The sequence below is a fragment of the Nomascus leucogenys genome, chromosome 12 (assembly GCF_006542625.1).
Source record: "Nomascus leucogenys isolate Asia chromosome 12, Asia_NLE_v1, whole genome shotgun sequence".
Lineage (NCBI taxonomy): Eukaryota > Metazoa > Chordata > Mammalia > Primates > Hylobatidae > Nomascus > Nomascus leucogenys.
In genome coordinates, this window is record NC_044392.1 from 60,661,872 (window position 1) to 60,684,597 (window position 22,726).

A 22,726-nucleotide genomic window follows, 5' to 3' on the forward strand; every position below is an offset into this window, starting at 1 on the left:
ATAATGGTGAGGTCATACAATCTCATTTATTTTAAGAGACAGTCTGGCACACCCAGCCCAGTGGCCCTGCAATGGAGGACTTTTGCGTTGGAGATGCTGTGAGCCCTTGGAAATGGCCTTATCCTAACCTATGAGATGAAATCACTGTATCATTCTGCCAAGGCAATGTTATCACTGGGTTTGGGCTTATATTTGAAATTTTTCCAGCAGAAATAATATTCTAATAGACTAAATTAAAACATCAGCATGAATAATCTTGTAAGATTACAGAAGCCAGTTCAGTGAAATTTGGGTTCTTTTGGTAGAGTTGTTGCTTATTATAAAATGGCTATGATTACCTATTCCTTGGACTTTTTCTCTATGGAAATTCAGGAATCACATCTCACCAGCACAAGCTGAGTACTGTAAGTCTGCTTGTGATTTGTGCAGTGATTTCTTCCTCCTCACCAGAGCTGAGGTTGAGATTATGTTTAAAGTCTTTTCTCAGTCTCTGTCTCTTTCGCTGGTCTTTCTCTCAGCTTCGCTCTCTCTTGCTGACATTGCTCCTTTGCCCTCTGGATCTCCCTCCACACCCCCTTTGCTTTCTCCACTCCCCTCTGTTGTTTTCCTGCTTCCCCCACTTCTCATTTACTCTTTGCTCTCATTCTCTTACTCCCCTCCTCTCTCAATTGCATCCCACTATAGCTCCAATGTTCTCTTTCTACTATTTCAGTTTTCCTCTACAATAGCATGAGGTTTCCTAAGGGTAAGACAAATCCCAGCTCACTTAGTTTGTTCCAGTGCCTATAGGTGTTGGGGTGGTCTCATTCCATCTGTTCAGGACTCATCCATTCATGCCACCACACTCAACAAGCTCCAAGCTGATGGAAAATGACACAGCCATTTCTTCCTCTGTCCCTGATCTGGGCTTAGCCCCAGGTTGGCTCCTAACTGGAATCACCAGATCCAGCACCAGGGCCAGGGCCATCAATCATCAGTACCAATATTGTCAGATATCCCATAGTGTCCAGTGGTGACGGGGCCAAACTGCATAATTAATGGCCATGGTGTGCCCTTTTGATGTGTCTGCAAAATGTCACTATTACCCTATAGGTGACAGCCATTGTTCACTGATGAAGAGCCTTCCTCTAATTTGCACCATCATACTCACTATTCTTGAGAAGCTAAAAGAAGATGGTGGCTTTATCTCTTTTAAAGAGAGTTTCTAGAGGCAATGGGCTGGTGGGCTAGAGCAACTTCCAGAGTTTCACCCAGTGCTTGCAATGAAAACTACCAATTTGCTGTATACATAGCAACATAATTCCTAATATTACGCTATCTACTCAACTCACTAGGGCAAATCAGAAGATGGTTCTTTCTCTTCTGGCTATGTTTTTTGTAGTATGAGATTTTTATTATTCTAGAAAAAGACCATTTCACCTGCTAAAAATGAAAGCAAATGCCTTGCCTAAAACAAACAAATAAACAACATACCACTGATGGTAACTCAACCTCCTCTTTTTTGCCTTGTGATTTACTTCTGTTATATGAAGCACTCACTGCTGAGAGCATGAAGCCTGGACAATTGAATCCTGATTGAGCAACTCACATGAATTCTGGGAAATAAAGTCAACAATTCACAAATTGAATCCACTTCTGAATGTTCATCCACCAAGGACTCTTAACATTCGATCTCTTTGCATTTCTGCTCAATGTTTATTGCTTTCCACTCGTCCCTCAAACCAAAGTCTTTGCTTGGTAATTTCTTGTTTTAGAAAGTGACAAACAGACCAAGCAGAGAAAACACTGTATATTTTGGACTAAAAATGAAATCATTAGGGTAAGTTTCTATTCTTGTCGACTGGAATTTTACTCTGGTTTTGATTAAGCTCAACAAAGATATTATATTTGATGCTTTCCTGTAAATGTATGAGATGGTTTGCTATTGCATGTCCATGAATGGAAATATTAACAGTCTCCACTTGGCTCCATCGGCCTCTGGCTTGGTATTCACACCCAAAAAACCAATCAACAGAGAATCACATCCTCAGCCCAGAGTGAATAGTTTCTGTCTTGCCTGCAGTTTTTCTTCACAGTCTCAGAATTAAGAGTAAGTCTTATCAAAAATGCATAAAATTAAATGGAATAGCCACATTCTATTTCTATAAATTTCTCAGTAAGGAACAACTTCACGTTTCTAAACATCTATCTTTCATGGCTACATTTCTATCAGATTAGTGGGTCCTTCCAAAATCTGTTCCTTGGTGGTTAGATTACTTCATGAGGAGGGAGCTCCCTCAAGGATATAAACAAAGAGAATGTCATGACAGATAAGCAGAGAAGCCAAGATATTTTACAAACTCAAAAGGGTGTGCTGATTTTTTAAAAGCAATCAGGTATATTCAAGCATAGAAGATGCACAGAATCCCACCTATACATTATCCATATCATGGAAGCAGAAATCGACACTCAGAGCAAAACCCAGAGGACAGAACTGTTGCTCCCTTGAATAGATCAGTTTTCTGAGCAGTGCAGAGTAGGGTTAAAAAGGAGTGAATTGCAGAGCAAGGGACCTGGGCTGTTGTCCATCATGCCACCCACTCAACAGTGTGACCTTCTACTTCCCCACAGCACTACTGAGGTAAAGTTTCCTTATCTGTCAAATGAAGACGATACTAACCTCGAAAGATTTTTAATGAGTATTTTAAAAGGAAACAAATATATATAAAGTGCTTAGTATAGTGTCTGGTACATAATACATAATACATATTATTGAGTATTAGTGGTAGTAGTTGTATTCATTTCTAACCCACAGTTTATGCTAATGAAGTAATTAACATATTTTAACACACAATATTATATTACATTTAATTTCATACATAAAATATAGGTCATTCTATCCTTATTAATACTTCTAATACAGCCTAAGGTGGAGGCCGAAGAAGACTCGGGGATTTCTATCCTATCCCTGCCTTTTCTTCCCACAAACCCAAACTCAAACTCACAATTTTGGCATTCTCACCCTAGTGACCCAGCAGTCACTAGGAGGCCCCCACTCAGTCTGAACAGTGGCTGAGGAAAGAAGCTTTCTAGGCCTCCTGCTCAGACAGCTGTCCTGCCACTTCTCCTGCTGGGGTGGAAGGGCCAGGAGACAGCCATGCTCAGGGCCTGGCCTTTAACTCCCAGAACTCCTCTCTTACAAGTGGGAGTCGTTGCTGCCATGGAATTGGACTAGCCAGAGGAGTGCCTCCTTCTGGAGGCTGAGAGGAGAGGTCAGAAAGGGCATTCCCTTCTTTTGGAGGCCTAAGCACAAAGTCTGCTTGTCTTCATATGTGAAGAAATTGAAAAACTCAACACGGTCTGCAAAAATTGTGCACCTACCTTTAATAGATTGCATCAGGCAAATGGAAGAGCCTGCCTCATTTTGGAGGACCAAGGTACATAATTCCTTACCTGGTTTTAAAAATATGGCCAGGCGCGGTGGCTCACGCCTGTAATCCCAGCAATTTGGGAGGCCAAGGTGGGCGGATCACCTGAGGTCAGCAGTTCGAGACCAGCCTGGCCAACATGGTGAAACTTCATCTCTACTAAAAATACAAAAAAAAAAAAAAAATGAGCCAGTGTGGTGGTGCGCTCCTGTAATCCCAGCTACTCAGGAGGCTGAGGCAGGAGAATTGCTTGAACCCAGGAGGTGGAGGTTGCAGTGAACTGAGATCATGCCACTGCACTCCAGCCTGGGCAACACAGCAAAACTACATCTCAAAAAAAAAAAAAAAACTTGTGTGTGTATGTGCACATATCTATATATAAATGTTCTTGTGACCATTACAGGTATTGCTCTTTTGAGATAATTCTAAGATTTATCAAGGTCTAAACTGAAAAATGTTATAACCAACATTATTGGAAATACAAAGCTGACAAAAGAAAAGAAAAATCTCAGGAGAAAGAAAGGAAAAAAACAGCCCCAGAATGAGTGCTAGAAAATAGTATAATGAAATATATGGGGAATCAGGAATATTGATTTCTAGACCCAACTCTATTCACCACTCAGTTGGAGGTTATATGGACCTACACAATTCATTTAACTACTCTGGAAGAGACTAAATGACCTCAAGGCTCAGCTCTCTTCTGCCTCTGGTGAGTCTACTGATGGCCTATGAGGAGGTCTTGGAGAACATTGGTCAAACTTCCATGACTCCAAAGTTCTTCAACCCTTTGGAAGTGATGCAGATGATGATGATGGTGATGATGGTGGTGATTATGATGATGGTAGTAATAGTAACGGCAGTGTTGATGGTGGGGGTCGTAATCATGGCAATATGTTGGAAGTGGTAATGCTGGTGGTAGCGATAGGATGGTGGTGGTGAGGAAGTGTTGGGGAGGATGGTGGTGATGATGATGACGGAGGAGGTGGTAGTGGTGATGGTGATGGAGAAAGTAGTGGTGATGATAGTGTTGGAGGAGGTGATGGTAGTGATGGTAATGGAAGAAGTGGAGGCAGTGGTGGCGGTAGAGGTGGTAGTGGTTGTTGAAGATAATGCTGCCATGCTCTATGGATCTAAATTCTATACTTGACCTATCTAAATGCTGTGATAGATTTCAGAAGTGGGCAGAGAGGGAGAGCACTTAGGTCCTGGGACTTAATGAATACAGGTGCACAGAGAGCATTGGTACTGGTCTCTGCCCATAAGCATCACATGTGCCTTTTGAAGTGATTCCTCTGTTTGGGACAATGCAGGCAAAACCTACATGCTCAGGCAGATACACAGTGTTCTACTGGTTGTGAAATTTTTGGTGTTTGTTTTTTGAGGTTTTTTATTTCTTAAATTTTAATTTATTTTTGCCTTTTATTCCTCCAAAGTTTGAATCCTTATTTTGAGAATACAGGAATCAGGTCTGTGGAAAGAAGGAAAAGTTGAAATAGCTAAAAAGAAAGCAGGGCTGAAAGTGCTGAACACAGATGAGGGGACACAATACAGGGAGATGACAAAGGGGAAAAGCATCCTCACACACACAAGACCAAACTGTGGTTTAGGCAGAGCTTAAAAGTAACTGCCAATGCACAACCACACAGGATAGGTACGTGGCCCTGGGACAAAAGGTGAGAGCTGGAGCCAGGCCTGGTGGCTGCGGCACAGAGGGAGCTGGGGCAGTCAGTCTTGCGCCCACCTTCCTGGGGACAAAAGGCGACACTCTCTAGACCAGACAAGGCAGAAAGAGTCCCTGGAGGGCCTTTGAGGTACAGCTTCCTTTACAGACAGAGGCCTGGTGCCAGAAACTCGGCTGATTCACAAAGAAAGAAGTGAAATGCTAACAAATGGTTTTCATTATCATCGTGCAGTCTCCACCCTCATTCTGTATGTGTGCTGTGTTTTTTTCTTTCTTTTTTTCATCTTTTCATGGGTTGTAACTAAACAATGAGGTGATTGCCATCCCAGTGGATTGCACAACATAACCAGCGGCTGGGTTGGAGCATAACCTTCTCCAAGGAAATTCTGGACAAGAAAAATGAACAAGCTGGAAGTAAGGAGGATGTCTGTTTTGCACAACACCTATGTACACTTTTAGTGCTCATAAAGAAAGTGGAACGAGGGTCTTAGATTCTTAGTTCCTCTGCAGCGCACCTGTCAGCCCACCAATGTGGCACTCTCCTTCTTAAATAAAACACTACATAGCCAAAGTGAAAGGGAGGCTCACCCAGTTATCCAAGAAGGTGAATTGGGACCACTTGTTATTTCCCAGTATAACATGAAATAATGATTTACTTGGGTTGAATAAACTGGCACAGCTGTGGGAAGAGTCTTCAATTCCTTTCAATAAACATTCATTAAGTGCCTACACTGGGACAGCCCCATGGATAGAAATACTCCTAAGACCTCAAGAAGTTAATCCAGCAGATGCCTAAACTTGTCCCAAATCCCTGGATAACCAAGTATAAATTTGATCATGAGGATACCATCCATGTTGTATTCTCCTTGTGATTCACTTTTCCTGCAAGGCAGCAATTACTTAAGCAAAGATGCTATTAACTTTACAGTGCCTGGCAAGTTTTAGTGATAGCTAAACATTACAGCGCCCTGATGAACACAGCCATAGCTGGAGCAGCTTCCTCCCTCTGACTGCGACATGGCTGAAGAAAATGGATATTTCAGAAACAAACGTTTCAGTTTGTTACTCAGCATCTTTGTTGGCAAATGATTGCAGATAATCGCCCCACAGCTGCAGGCTGAGCATTCTACAATTGCTCAGTTCCACTGAGCATGTGCATGGCCAGCCATTCCAATCACGACTGGGACACAAAGCGGCGATTTCTTCCTGCCAGAGAGGGCCAGATGGGGGCATGGGATGAACAGGAGGCATCACTTTCTCTTCTGCACCCAGATCTGCCAGTAACTAGCTGCCTGATTCTGGCCAAATGTCTTTAATGATATTAATAAGAATAGCTGATACTTACGTAGCACCAACTAGGTGCCAGCCACTGGGCTAAATGCTTATTCAATTTAACCCTCTCAATAATCCAATATGGAGGGTATAATTGTTCTGATTTTTGAGAGAAGATGTTGAGGGGCAGAGAGGTTAAGTCTCTTGCTAAAGATTGAGAAGTGTGGTGATTGTGTGGTGATTGAGAAGGAAAACTGTCTGCCCTCATCTCTGGAATTGCTAATTACCCACAATGTTCTGGGTCTCTAGAGACAGATGCTCTCTGTGGGTCTCTCGTTAGCTCCGGAGTAAATTTCCCTAATGCAGACTTTTTATTTTGTTCATGTTGTCATTATCAAATAAACCTTAAAAGAAGAAACACTAGAATGGGAATATTCTGAAATATAATTATATGAGAATCAAGTGACTTTAGAAAGGACAGCAGGTTTTCATCTCTCCTGACCTTTCCTCCCGAGGTAATGAAAGAGCTAGATGAAACTCCTTAACATAAGCTCGAAAATCCCTGTCAAATAGCCCTTCATTAGAGTTAACCACCCTGATGGCATTCCAGCATTCCCCATAAGTCATATGTGTTACTGCATAATAGGAGCCCATAATGGGACTAAGATAGCTAAAGCCATGCACAGGAAGTAGCTGAAACAGCACAAAGCCCCCTGACAAACACACTCATGGAAGTAAATTCTTCATTTCCAGCTTTTATCTTTGCCTCAGGTTACCTAGGATTTGCATGTGCTGCATGCTTGGGCAAAGCTGGGCTGAGTTATCTCTTTCATGCCTTGAGTCAGATTTTCTGGGTGTGAAGTCAGCAGACAAGCCAGGAAATGTCAGTGCAGAAGAGCGAGGGAGCTCAAGACGCGATGGCAGCTGTCACTCCAGAGTGGTATGGAGTGGGACAGTATCTGATGTGTCCTCAGATTCGGTTTCCCTTGAGATGTGTTTGGTGCTGACTGCTTGTGATCCATGTTTTCTTGGATGCAGGTTGGTTGAGGTGCAGCGATTTTTGCAGTGAAACTGAAGTCCAGCTGCTCAAACAGAAATGGCCTCATCTAATGGACACTTTAATGAGTAAGGGTGGCATTTTACTCGAATCCTTACATTCAAGTCCCATGACTCATCCCTTATCCCTCCTTAATTGAAGGATGGACTGCCTGCCTTTTTTAAAGCACTAGAATCCCATGTGTCAGTTAAGCCAGTGTATTTCCTGGTCTGTTCCAGGGCTATGAATCTTTACCTTGTCTTAATTTATGAAGTTACATCTGAATTGCATTATAGACTTATGTATTATAACATTTCTTGACCTATTGCTTAGAAAACATACCACACACTGAGAGGAAAAGGCTAGCTCAGGAAGAGCCGAGGACATTCAATTCTATAAAGCAAATAGAATAAAGGGCTTGGATCTGAGTGTTAACATTCGCTGGCACCGTTTTGTTTTCTTTCATGTGTTCAATCCTAGGTGGTCATTCAAGGTCTGCAGTAGCCTGGAGACTCCATAGGTGCTGTTATGATTATATGCGAACCTGAGAGTCGGTTGTTCCCAGTACCGCTGTCTGCTATTAGTCCTAAGTGTGGGAACAATGGACCAGTGAAAGGCCAAAAGCATCACTGAAATAGATTTTTGTGTGTGTGGTTTAAGGATTAGCCAGTTGGAACCAAGGAGATGTTTTCTTAGGGTCTCAGAAAAGTTTGAAAAATTATTGGATTGTTTTTGGCACTCAAATATAGATTATAGATGTATTACTAGTATTACTAAGCTGATGGGCTATACTACAAGGACTATTATTTAGCCCTACATTCTTGCAAAAATATTCTGCCCTCAACTCCGTAACGGAAGGCTGCTGTATGTTTAGATGTCTTATCTTCCACCACATTAATGTTGTTGTAATTACTCACACTTTGAAAACCTCCCTGGGGTGTGGGCCGTCATACAGCTCATGAATTCCTCCAGTCAGGTAAACATGCGGATTGTGTTTCGCCACACACAATAGAAGGCCACTCTCATTCATAGCAAGTGCCCTTTGATTCTGAAGCTGAGGTCAGCCAACCACAACAACTTCTTCCTACCTACAGCTGTCTGACTCTCCGGGGAAGTGCTAGAAGGGGTTTTGTAATTTACCCACAAATTTCCCAAAGAGCCATAGGACCATTTCCTTTTTAAGAAAATTGCCAGGGCACTTTAGAATTGTCAGCATTGAAACTTTTCATCAAAAAGAATAGCAATTTCACTGAACCTTAATGTCTTCCTAAGTCCTTGGTACCAGATGTATTATTTTCCTATTGGATGTGCCAAAACCACTAGATAGTTAAACACATCAAATCATCTTGAAATGGCCAAAGTTGATTTTTCCCTCAAAAAAGAGCTCCTTGTCAGCAAACCTCATATTTATTTCATACTAGAAAAGATTTCAAATTCCTTTTCCTGTTGTGCACAGACTCAGGGTAAGGATGAACAGAGAGAGGGGAGAATTGAGGGGAATGGCTACAGCCAGGAAGATCACAGTAGTCACACCAACAATTATTCTTATTTCCTCAACAACACATCCTTAATCTAAGACATTCCTAGTGAGTTTCCCTACTCACAGAGCTCTCCTGGGTGGAAACTAGGAGAAAGGGGGCTGTAGCCACCCTGGCATCTTCAATGTAGTGATCGATTTGGCTATTACCAAATAGTGGGTTGGCCTATTATTAAGTCCAAGGACCATGTGCTGAAATTTTGAATACCAAAGATTTGGGGACACGGCCAAAAAGACCTCTGGGACCACTCCTCCCATGTGCTCCAAAGCAATGGCTAGTCCCAAGAGCATCTTGCACTACATCAAAGATGCCCAGGAGAGCTCTGTGAGTAGGGAAACTCACTAGGAATGTCTTGGATTAAGGACATGTTGTTGAGGGTATAAGAATGATTGTTGGTGCGATTGCTATGATCTTCCTGGCTGTAACTATTCCCCTGAATCCCCTCTCTCTGTTAGTCCTTACTCGGAGTCTGTCCACAATGGGAAAAGGAATTTGAAATCTTTTCTAGTATGGAATGCAACCATGAAGTTTGCTGACTAAGAGTTCTTTTGGGGGGAAAAAATCAACTTTGGCCATTTTGAGATGATTTGATGTGCTTGGTAATGGCCTTAATAATGGTCAATAATAGGCATTGCCAGAAAACATTTTAAGTGGCATGCAAGGAGGAAAACAAACAAAGACTTTCCAATTCACAAATGTCAATTATATCTAGACAATTGGGCGTGAGTCAGGCAGGAGAGACAGAGACAACATTCCCCAGAGAGTTTGTCAACTATATTCTCAGACCTTCTTGTGGCTTATAATGTGACCACACCTGAACTTTATGTTTTCTGAGATATATTAATTTCTTGATAATCTCTCTTAATTACTAGCTTATCAAAGACAATTCCAAGCTTCCCATTCATCCTGTGCAGCTGGGGATCCCAGCCCTGGCTTTATATTGGGATCACCTAGGGAGCTTTACAAATTCCTGATGCCCAGGCAGCACTCCAGGTCAATGAAATCAGAATCTCTGAAGGTGAGACACAGGCAGCAGGAGTGTGGAAAGCTGCCCAGGAGATTCCAAGCTACAACCAAAGTTGAGAACCACTGCTACGGAGGATTCAGGGACAGTAGAAAGGGGGAGCCAGCGAGGTAGACAGACTGTCCCACAAAGTCTGAGTGTGGAGGGATTAGGGGGATGGTGATTGACAGAGTTATCGGGTTTCAATAGCTGTGGCTAAGGCCCATTAGTCCCTGACAAACGGTCAGCAGAGGCACAGTTTCCTTAAACTATACACTGATTGAATTTTGAACAGTTTGCCATTAATCTAAGTTTCATGGCTGAAATTGACCAAAATATTATTGATCAACCTCAGGGGTCTTAAGAAGAACCCTCTCTCCTCTAGCTCTAGCAGGCTCAGGGTTTGTTGGACATGGGTTCTGAGATGATAAGTCCTAGGAGTATGGTCCAGAAGAGGGAAGAAGCCCACAACATACCTTTGACTGTTATATGGAAAGTTACATTCAAGCGGGTGGTCTATAGCAGTGGACTGGCTCTGGGTTGGCGCTTTGTCTTTGCACTGGATACTTCACCCCATGAGGAGGAACAAGGTGGAAGCCCTAAAGCAATGGTTCTTAAACTTATGTGACTATCAGAATCACCTGCAGAGCTGATTAAACCACAGATTGCTGTGTTTCATTCCCAGAGTTTCTGATTCAGTAGGTTTGTGGTGAAACCCAAGAATTTGCATTTCTAACATGTTCTAAGACATTACTACAATACTACTATGGAACCACACTTTGAGAACCACTGCTTTAAAGCATGAAACCCAGGACAGGACAAGCTCTAGAAGAGGTACATCAGACTTTATTAGGATTCCTTTGTGCCCTGTAAGAAAGAATAGAACATGATCCTGAAATGAGCGGGGATTTATTTCCATGCATTTATCAAAAGTGTGAGAGCTGATTTCTGTTTAAGTGATTATCCTATGAAAACAGACAGGGTTTTAAAAATAGATATGCATTTGGGTTGTTTGTCCCAATGCCTTTGCACTAGAAATTTGTAATATTTAAACTGGATTTAATTTTAGAGCCTCAACCTTCATCAGCATGAGACTAAAAACAATGACAACAATATCTATAAAAATCATTTACAGTTTCATTATTGTGGACAGAGAATTTCTCTCTACAGTAGTAAACTGCTTATATCAACCCAGAATAAGACAAGGACAAAGGCATAGGAAATGCTGGACACAGTTTCAAATATAGCAATCAGACATCCAGATGAGATTGGCAGGAGACCCTGGCCCTGGCATGCACCAAGGTGACTTAGTCCAGAAATTGCAGGTACAGGGCCAGGAATCTATTGTGGTTGGCTTATAGTAGACACACTAAGAATGCAGATCTTCCTAGGAACTGTGGAATTTTTTATTTAAACCAAACTTCCCTCTTCTTCTAGTCATCCAGATTGGAGGCCATCCTAGCTTGTAGTGGAATATCTAGAATATTTCCAGAGAAAGTCAATATTACTTCTCTGGTTGCTCCACTGATTAAAAGCGGAGGCTTTTTGTGTCCTATAGGAAGAAGTTCAGTGGGCAGGCCGCAGAAGTGGGTACTGCAAGTCTATTAGCACCTTCTGATGTGTAAGGCCCATTCTATACTCCTCTCCCCTCCCCTACTCCTCTTGCAATGCCATGGTGGACCTCCACCCAGTTCTTGAACCCTGGGGCCTTTCCTTCCCTTCTTCCCTAATGAGCTCCTATTCATCCTTAAGAACTCTGCTCAGATGTTACCTCCTCTATGAACACGTCTCTAACTAGTCTGGCCAGATAAAACCAATTTCTCCTTCCACTGTGTTTCCATATCATGTCACATATACATCATACTTATCACACTGCACTTCAAATGTTTGTTTACATGCGTGCCTTTTCCTATCTCTAGATTACTTGCTCTAGGAAGTTAAGTATTATGTCTTATTCTTCTTTGTGTCCCTAGCACCTAACACCTAACACAGTGGCCAGCACAGGACTTGCAAGTTTAAGTGTTTAATTAATGAAATAAATGAATCCCAATTTTGGGGTAAGAGAAAGCACTACTTAAGCATCTAGTAGCAATGCAGCCTGGAAAACATTCAAAGTCATGGAATCTCAGATGATCAGAGCCAAAGGGGACCTTAGCTGTCATCTGTACCAGCTTCTGATCCTATAGAGGAGAAAGCTCAAAGATGAACTGAATCTCCTCCTACAGAGGAGAAAGCTCAGAGTAAACTGAATTGGAATGCAGGTGTGTGGGTTCCAGCCTGCAACCTTTCAGGTTTAGCCAAACACCCAGATGAAGGGTTTATGGACTAGATGAAACCATCTTCCCATGAGTAATGGGACCAGATAATGCCCACCTCTTACCCTGGGGACATGCCATTCTCCCTCTCCCATGCTAAGTCCAACCCTGGGAGAGCATGAAAATGTTCTTTATCACAGAATGTAACCTTTTAAAGAGTGTCTGAGTATGCATTTTCATCACTAGCCTTCAACCCCAATTGAGTATTGAAGGTTTTTCTGGTACTTTCTGGAGGAAGAAGACTATTTTGAGCAGGATGGGAAAGGAAGAAGAATGGAGACATCCCAGGGCTTAATTTCATGATTTCTAGTAACTTGAAGATCACTTCAGAGGCTCTTGCTACCTCCCCTGTTCTCCAACTCCTCTTCGTGGTTGGAGTTTGGGGAGCCATGGTGGCTTCTCTGACATTTGCTTTCACAGCACAAGCTGAGAGGGAGTTGGATGAAAATATGTGGTGGGGATCCACGCTGGAAAAAGATATCACAGGGAGAAGATTTTTTTGAAGTTGAAGAGAATACGGACAGGAAAGTTAAGATGCCATTCTAGAACTTTATTGGGAGGACATCTCCACCCAACAACAAATTCTGTGATAGACATAATCATTCATTCATTTATCCATAAATATCACCCTCCTGTTCAAAGCCCTCCACTCCCTTCCTAATGTCCTGAGGATAAAACCATAGCTCCTTGCTGTGTCTCTGTAGACCTGGCTCTTCCTGGCTCTCCAGCTCATTTTCTAGGTCTTGTTCCTCCATGCTCAGAACCTTTGTCTTGTTTCTACCTCAGGGCCTTTGCACTTGTCCTGCTGCCTAGAATCTTCTCTCCCTCATTCTTTCTCATCCTCCAGATCTCAACTTGAAGGCCATCTCCTCAGAGAACTCCTCTCTGAGCATCCTGTCTACAGTGGCCCCTTGATACATCCTGCAGTTGCTCTCTATCATCAGACCCTGTAATTGCCTTCATGGCATATAAAGAATCTGGAGATATCTTGCTTATTTACACAAGACTGTAAGCCCCATGAGAGCAGAGGCCTTGTTTGTCTTGTTTACTGCTGCTCAGCACCAAAAACAGTGCTTGGCACATAATTGGTGCCCAGACAATGTTGTGAATGAATGAAGTGCCTACATAAATTACATTATAGAAGTGGGAGGAGAATAGAAAACTTCCATTGTTTCTAGAAACTACAGCCTAAAATTGATTTTTTAAAATTGTATCAGCTCCATAGCTTCCAATCCTAAAATCTGCCTTTCAGTGTGGTACTCTGAGATTCCTGTCTGATTCTGTGAGGGCTCCACATTCTCTCTCAAATGGTCAATCTGTCTTATTTGTCACCATTACTCATTTGCATTTTTATCAAAGCACCAACTTGCTCTGAATTGTCAGGGATTTTGCGTCTGTATAATGTATTTTAGGCTGGTTCAGAGTTGGATGTGCTACGTCTGCATGTGTAATGTACTGAACAATTTCCATTTTGATGCCAGATTAGGGATCTGCTGGGGCAAGACTTTGGCATGTGTCTAGAAACACCTGCACTAGGTGCAAGATCAGCCATGGACTATGTCCAGGCTGAAACCAAAAGGTATGGTGCAAGAGTGAGAGGCAGGTGCCACCACAGGACCATGAGAGGCCAAGCCCTGGTAAATTTTGGTAGCCAAATTCTAGCTCCTTCCTGGGCCTTGATGCTGGTAAAATCCCAGAACTCAAGGAAATGGAATTTGTCCTATTGGCACATGCCTCCCCACTGTGTAGGGCACAGGGAATATGGTGAGGTACCAGTCTAACGCCAGCTCTCCCCCTCCACAGAGTTTTGGCCAGTGGTCGTGCAGTCCAAGGGGCTGGATGGCATGCTGGACCCAAGCTCAGCTCAGCGTCCGGACCCAATAACAGTTTTACCAAGGGAGCAGCTTTCTATCCTGGCCACACTGAGGTAAGTGCCTAAGGGACCTTGGCCTTGCCAAGGTCCTCCCTCTGCAGCTGCCAGAAGCAGGAGTCCCAAGTGACAGGACCTGAGAGGGCAAGTCAGAACCAACTGCTGAGCAGCAGGGGCCTGGAGAAGCTTTCAGTGGTGCAGCAATGCAGCTCCCCTAGCCCACTCAGGAAAGGAAATCTTTTGCGCCCTCAGGTTGGCCCCATGGCCCCCAGGGACATATCAGGAGTCTGAGCTGCATCAAGGGTCTAAAGTTGCCAAACACAGGACCTCGAACAGACAGCGTCAGTCAGACCCTCCACACAACTCTCTGGTCCGACTGAGCAGGGAACTTGCGAAATGGAAGGTTCACAGCCACTCTCTTTGTATCCTTCACCGGTGGAGTAGAGGGGTGGGGAAGAGTTCCAGATCTGCACACGGGAGGTCTGGCTCTGAGTTCCACTTCTGTTTGGTGTGTACCTGTGATGCAGTTACTTAATCTTACTACATCTCTGGTTTCTCATTGTTAAAATAGGAATAATACAGCCAACCTTCCAGGTTTGTGTAGTGGTTAATTAGAAAATTATACCCAATAAATAATAATTACTACTATCTCAGCTCATTCATGTCAAGGTATGTCTCTTAGAATTCAGATCAGTAGATTTGGTTCCCATTCATGTATCCAGCACACCTGCCCTCCAAGAGCCCAGTGACCCCACAGGTGCTGATACCTGCTAGTGCTTTCTGGTTGCAATATTTCTATCATGGGTATTTCAAGTGCTTTTAGATCAAGTCTACATGGTGCCCAGAAACCTAATAAAGCAGATATGAAAACAATTCAATATCTAAATGTTCCCTAATATCTGGATTTGTGGCATCAGGAAGGTAAAACTTACAATCTGTTGAATGGAATTTTCATTTTGATGTTGCGGGATGAGTAAACTCAATCCACCACCTATCAGTTACAGTGTGCATATGGCTTCAGGCCTCTTGCCCCTAAAAGATAGCAAGGCTGAGCTCAAGTCAGGTGTCCACAGACTGGCCCTGCCACTCACTGGCTGCAAAAGCCCAAGTCACTTAGCCTCTCCAAGGCTCATTTTTGTCTTCCACAAAGTTAAAGAATTAGACTAGACTCGTGGCTCTCAAAATGTGGTCCCCAGACCAACAGCAACAGCATCATCTGGAAACTCACTAGAAATGTAGATTCTTAGTGTCCTCCTACCAGACCTACAGAATCAAGCATTCTGGAGATGGGGCCCAGCAGTCTATAGTGTAACAAACTCACCAGGTGATTCTGATGCCCTGAAGTTTGAGAGCCTCTGGACTTGAATCTCTGATGTACCTTCCAGGCCATGCCTCCTCCCAATAAATCCTGTCTGGGAGATGCTAACAGAGTCTCTGGATTTTACTCTGTCGATGCCTCTCTCTGTTCAGCCCAGCCCAGGACACCTCTGAAGTACCTTGCTGGGGAAATGAGGAGCCACAGAATTCCTCCCACACTCCCCACCAGCTCCAACCCCCAAGAGTATTCGAGCCTTTACAGCTGAAGACAGCAGCCAGTTAACATTTAGAGTGAAGGCCAGGCGTAAAACAAGAAATGACCCTTGGCCCACTCTCAGAATGTGGCGAATGAGATGGAGGAGGAGGAGGCTGGATTTCCTTGGCCACAAGAATTTCCTCTCTCACCAACTGTTAGTGACCCGGGTTCACGTATCCCATCTCTAGCCCGAGAATCACTCGCAGCTCTTGGCATGGCTGTCTCTAAGGCAGGAATTCTCTCACTCCCTTCTATAACACATCTCCCCAGGAACGGTTGCCAAGCCTCCCAGTGCCATCAGCCCTCCTAACCACAAATATTTGGGCCAGTTGCTTAGCTCTGTCCAGCAGCTCCATCCCCTATTCAGGTGAGGCCAGAATCTTTGAAGATCATTCACCTAGTGCAAGAAATTTATCCTATTATTGGACTGTGTGAACCACTGGAAATCCACAGAATGTACCACTGGTTCAGAAGAGGGCAAGAGGGCAGGGCAGCCCATCAGTGGCTGGTTGTAAAGGCATCCCAATGGGCTGCCCCACTCTTAGTCATGGATCTTCCGTTCTAGGTAGGAGTAGGACAATTAAAGAGCATTCTCACATTAAATAGAACATGTTCGTTCATGTAAGCCCCTAATTGCATCCTCCCCAGCTGATCATTCAGCTTGCAGAGCTCTGCTTAGTAAAGCCACACAGAAGGCTGTCATCTGTTCAGGAGAAATGCTTCAAAGGGTGTTTTTAAAAAATAAATAAATAAAACTTCTCCCCTGCTTCACATCAACCAAAAATAAAAAGAATGTTCTTTTCTAAACGGTGCATTATATCACTAGAATAGAAAATGTACTCAATTTTTCTTTTATCTACTGATCATTTTTAAGAGTTTTTTAAAACTTAAAAGTTTATAGGAACACACTCTCATGAGTAATTAAATATTTTTTTTAAAAAACTTTAAACCTAAAATCTAAATGAGAGATATATTTGAGACATTTTCAAGTCTTAATGAAACATTCTGCCCTTGATACAAATCTCCATTGTGATTAAATGTGATACCATTTGGTATCTTGACTGTGAGTGGAAAAGTAGTGTTAGAGTGTAGGATCTTTGTGAAGTCAGTTCAGTCAAACCAGCAGATGCAAGGCAGGGTAGAAAACTTCATAATTGCCTGAAATGAAAGAATATAATAGTTGGAAGGTACCTTAAACATCATCACGCAGATGGAGAATTAAGGAACACTGGAGGCAGGAGACTTGTCTACATACTCACAGGTTCTTAGAGGTGGAGTTACCTAGGAGTTCTAGGTCACCTAGAGAAAACAAAGATGAGTAGGATACTTTGCTGCCTACAGGGAGTTTGTCCTCTAGAAGGGAGGATAAGAGAATACAACAGCCCTAAGAGAATATAAAGGGAAGGCTTTAAGAGCTAGAGAAGGGGCCGGGCGTGGTGGCTCATGCCTGTAATCCCAACACTTTGGGAGGCCGAGGGGGGCAGATCACGAGGTCAGAGATCAAGACCATCCTGGCCAACATGGTGAAACCCCGCCTCTGCAAAAAATACAAAAATTAGCCAGGTGTGGCGGCATGTGCCTGTAGTCCCAGCTACTCAGGAGGCTGAGGCAGGAGACTTGTTTGAACCCGGGAGGCGAAGGCTGCATTGAGCTGAGATCAAGCCACTGCACTTCAGCCTGGGCGACAGAGCAAGACTCCATCTCAAAAAAAAAAAAAAAGAGAGAAGGTAGTTTGTCTCAGAATTACAAAAAGCTCCCCAGGGAAGGCAGCACTGACGTTGTTGAAGGACAACAGGAAGGATTCCACCAGCAGAGGTGGAGAGCAGAAAAGGCCCTGAGAGGGTAGGGGAGCATACCTGGAAGGGAAGAGTCTGAAAAATGGCAGTGGTGGGGAAGCTCAAGCAGGAACTGCCCCCAAGAGTTTTGTGCACTCGGAATGCAAACTATGTGAGGGGAGTAGAAGGAGGCAGGATCCCATTGCCAGGCAGATCAGTCCCTACTGGCTTACAGACAAGGCACTTGGCACCAGCTCCTTTGAGCAGGGTGATATGATCAGAGCAGGCTTTAAGAAGCTAAATGGGGTGGCCAGGGATAGGAGGCACTGGAAGAAGAGAGATGAGGGTCCAGGACATCAGGTGGGAGACTGTTCCCATGACCTGAACTAGGGACCCAGAGATGAGAATAGAAGAAAAAATGCAGTTTCAAGATAATGCTACCAAACCAGAACCAAAAGGGCTGGATGGAGGTCAGGGAGGAAAAAGCAGAGGGATAAGCAGAGGTATGGAGCTAGTGGATGAATGAATGATGGTTCCAGTAACAGAAAAAGGAAACTTTGAAGAAGCGTGTTTAGGGAGATGAGGAGAGAGGATCAAAAGAGATGGTAGCTGTGAAACTATCATCAAATAGTCCAAAATGGGGCTGTTGCTATTGTATGCAGAGAACGAAGATGGGGAGGAGACGATCCTAATTAGGATTATGAGTATGAAGATTTTTGTTTTGGATATCTTGCATTTAAAATGCCAGTATCTATGGAGAATTGCCCTCAGGAAGCTGGAGGGCAGAACTAGCTTCAAAAGACTAGTTGATTAGAGATCCAGGTATGGGAGTCAATTGCACAGAAATTTCGATGGGCTCCTTAGAACAGGAGGAGCCCACCAAAGGAGAGACCAAGAATGAAGTGGGAACCTCTGGTAATGGGGAATAGGGAGAGGTATGTCCCTTATGTCCATCGAAACCCTTTTATTTAGTTAATTTCATTTTCCTCTTGAAATTCCAACAAGTGTTACTAATTTGGATAAAAGGGGATGAATTTCAGTTTTCTTTCTTCTCCTTTAATTTATCTGATAAGAGATATTATGTACCGAGAAGAACAAAGAAATGAAACATGAAAAGGAGCAAAAGTAAAATGTTTAGATTTGCTGCCAACTGAATATTCAGTCCTCTAAGTGTTGATCAGACATTTACCTGCAAGACCATTAGCCAACAGATCTGGTAATGGCCAAAACCCCAGATATGCCATTGCATCCTTTGCATGGTCAGCTGAAGAATTGGAGCAAATAGAAACATTCTTCAAAGAAACCAAAGAGAAAAGAATTTGGTGATTTCCTTCTTGGTATCTCACCAAAGAGCTGTCTATTTCCAGCTGAATAAAAGCACAGTATGGAGGAGAAGAATGTGTTGCCTTAAAACAGATTAGAAAAGCAGTGTGTAGCCATATGCACAAAGGCCAAAAGAAACCACGCACTGTGATGGAAAGAAGGCAGATGGCAAGCTTCTCTTGCCACTCTCATTCATTCTTTGTTTCATTCATTCTCCTTAAATTTTTTGAGTACCTACTACATGCCAGACATGGCAACTGGCCCTGGAAATATTGAAATGCAAATTGTGCAGTTTGCAAAGCACTCTCAGGGAGACAGACAAGTTAATGATTATCCACAACCCTAGGAGAGGTGATAGGGTTATGCACAAACTGCTGTGGAATACAAGGGATGGAGTGCCCAGATACACAGGTGGATGAGACACGGCTCCACCATCGAGTATCTCACTGTCAGGGTGAGACAATAAAAATGGCTTTGAAGGACGTCTGAGAGAGGTAAAACCAGCAGTAGAAAGCACAAAAGACAAAGTCCTTGACCACGAGGAGACAGAAATAACTCATGATTTACACAAATTTTGTGAGAACCTACTTCATCCTAACAACTACTCTGGGAGATACTGTTTTTTGCCCACCTCCAATCAATGGGAACACTAAGGCTCTGGGAAATTAAATGAGTTTCTTCTGCTAACAAGTAGTGGAGTAGGAATCCAAACAAGATTTTCTAACCTCCAGACCCAATGCAGAGTTCTTGTCATTACACTGATTTAGTAGGAGAGAACACACACACTCACACTCACATGCACACATACATATGCACATACAATTATGCTATTCTGAAGTGCAGAATGGCAAAAGATCATTTTTGATTGGAGTGATCTGAGAAGCCTTCGAGGACTAGGTGGTATCTGTGTAGAAAGGGAGCAGAATGACCCATAAGAGTGGGAAGCAGAGATGGGAGAAAGGACAGAATTGGAAGTTTGTAGAACACTCTTACAGGCGATATTTCTAATCCTACCTAGAAGATATATGGAAGCTTTACAGAGGAGCTGACGTTTGCTACACATCTACAAGTATGCACAGGAGCTCCACAGAGGCCAGTGAGAGGCCCTCCAGGAGCAGAACTGATTCCACAATTACTTGACCAAGTTGGGGGATTATTTGTGGGGTAACTGCAGTGCAGTATGGAGTCCTCTTGGGGACAGATAGATCCATACCATTTGATCTATAGTCACATAAGAACAAATAATAAAAAGAAAAGACATGCTTAAGAGTGAAAGAGAAAAGGAGGGAGAAAAGAAGGAAGGATGGATGGAAGGACACTAGCTTAGTAAGGGGTCAACTTTGGATTCTATTTCTGGTTCAGTTTTCATTTGTGACTTCAATGTTTTAGTGTTAGTTCATTTTCTGTGAATCAGTTTCCTTATATGTGAAATAAATATGATAAATCCTAATTGAACTCACAGACTCATGAGAAGATAGAAGTGAACACATTTTAAAAACATCACACAAAGAGGAACTATTATGTGGTCCACATTTATATATGTGGGGTGGTGTCTGAAGAGGTGCCTGGACTAAGATGGTCCCAGAGCCACAAGGTTTTTGCCAAACATGATGCTTTGTGAATTCATAACAAGGGCTCCAAGTCACCAGATCTTAGAGCTGACCCAGTGCACTGTCTGAAAGGGAGTATCCAGTGCTGAGGCTTCAAGACATGTCCCCAGCAGATCTTCCCAGTGCCTTCCCAGAAGATTCAAAACTGTTGAGCAGGATAGCACCATCATATCAAGGCACAAGTGCCAGGGAGAGGTGTCAAACTCTCCCCACCGGCCTCCCTGGTACACACATGGACACTTACCACCTCCCTCTGCTGCCTTAAGCGTCAGAGAACTCAAGGGACTCTGTAAGTGATGTTTCCAAGCTCATATCGAACTACTGGGCAAAATTTCAGGGGCTCTGTCACTTCCTGGAGAAGCTCGGATGGAGTGACCACACATCCATACTGCCTGAGTCAGCCCCGGCTTACGCCTGTTGTCCCGGTGTAACCATTGCTAGCACACCCCTTCCCTCTCAGAAGTGCCCCAGTTTGAACGAAACCTATTTGTGATCCCCTTGGGAGGTCAACTCTGAGGGACCCAGAAACTGCCTTTTGACTGCATTTAGTACTCCATGAAGTCACCCTCATTTCTTTTTCATTCCAGGTGCATAGCGTAATGTCCATGTTGTTCTACACTCTGATCACAGCGTTTCTGATCGGCATACAGGCGGAACCACACTCAGAGAGCAATGTTCCTGCAGGACACACCATCCCGCAAGCCCACTGGACTAAACTTCAGCATTCCCTTGACACCGCCCTTCGCAGAGCCCGCAGTGCCCCGGCAGCGGCGATAGCTGCACGTGTGGCAGGGCAGACCCGCAACATTACTGTGGACCCCAGGCTATTTAAAAAGCGGCGACTCCGTTCACCCCGTGTGCTGTTTAGCACCCAGCCCCCACCTGAAGCTGCAGACACTCAGGATCTGGACTTCGAGGTTGGTGGTGCTGCCCCCTTCAACAGGACTCACAGGAGCAAGCGGTCATCATCACACCCCATCTTCCACAGGGGCGAATTCTCGGTGTGTGACAGTGTCAGCGTGTGGGTTGGGGATAAGACCACTGCCACAGACATCAAGGGCAAGGAGGTGATGGTGTTGGGAGAGGTGAACATTAACAACAGTGTATTCAAACAGTACTTTTTTGAGACCAAGTGCCGGGACCCAAATCCCGTTGACAGCGGGTGCCGGGGCATTGACTCAAAGCACTGGAACTCCTATTGTACCACGACTCACACCTTTGTCAAGGCGCTGACCATGGATGGCAAGCAGGCTGCCTGGCGATTTATCCGGATCGACACGGCCTGTGTGTGTGTGCTCAGCAGGAAGGCTGTGAGAAGAGCCTGACCTGCCGACACGCTCCCTCCCCCTGCCCCTTCTACACTCTCCTGGGCCCCTCCCTACCTCAACCTGTAAATTATTTTAAATTATAAGGACTGCATGGTAATTTATAGTTTATACAGTTTTAAAGAATCATTATTTATTAAATTTTTGGAAGCATCCTGTGTGCTGATGCTGGTTATTTTTCTCAGTAAAATCATCTGCAAGTCTCAGGAAGATGCAGGGGGAATTGTCCCAAGCACTCCCTGGCTCCTTCTAAGGCCCACGTATAACCTTTACCCCACCCCAGCCAGTGCTGCAACTTCAGGACAGGCTGACTGGTTTCAGGTATTAGCCTAAGCCAGGCATGATTAGCAAAGGAAGCCTGCTGGATTGCAACTTTGTTCTACATTCCAGAGCCAAAGGTACCTAATCATTGGATTACCTGCCCACGGCCTGGAAGCATGGGCCCTGGTCTCCTCCCTTGGGGAAGTTAGTGGAGCCTCATCAAGAGGCAGATCACCACTGGGCATGGGGCTGTCCTGGCCTCAGAGGCACAGTCTTAGTTCTGGGGGCACTCAATAGACAGGAAGAGGCTTGCACCAAAGATCTGTGAGCTGCTCATTTGTAGAGGGAGATGTGCTGTCTGGAAGAGTTGTAACAGAGTAACCTCACGAGGCCTGTCAAAGTAGATCTGGTTTCATGTTCAGCTGGCTTTAGTACTTGTTTTATCCCTCAGCAGCCTCCTGCAGAAAGACTGCATTACCCCAAGAAAACATTAGTGCCTCCGACACTCTTGCAACCCAGTAACAGCCACAGTAGCAACTTCCAGGGGCCCCACCGTCGGCCCACAGCCAGGGAAGCCAGGAACGGGAAAGAACTTCTGAAAACGTTTTTATTCTTAATTGGATGATTTCCATAAGTGACCAAAGGTGACTGGGGCCGTGGGACCTGCAGAGAAGAGGGTGGGGCAGAAAGACTAAGTAAATGGAGTGAGAACCAAATAAACCTGGAGATGTGGAGAA

The 22,726-nt window shown here is 44.0% G+C and overlaps 1 protein-coding gene across 1 annotated transcript in view; it reads left to right on the forward strand.

The window, feature by feature from the left end:
* The window catches only part of NGF (nerve growth factor), a 52,502-nt gene extending 30,621 nt beyond the window's left edge, over positions 1 to 21,881 (forward strand). Inside the window, exons 2-3 of the mRNA XM_030823228.1 lie at positions 14,056 to 14,179; positions 20,991 to 21,881. Coding sequence (XP_030679088.1) covers positions 21,003 to 21,728 — 726 coding nt within the window. The 5' untranslated portion in view covers positions 14,056 to 14,179; positions 20,991 to 21,002 and the 3' untranslated portion in view covers positions 21,729 to 21,881. The remainder of the gene's footprint in view (positions 1 to 14,055; positions 14,180 to 20,990) is intronic.
* The last annotated feature ends 845 nt before the right edge of the window (positions 21,882 to 22,726 follow it).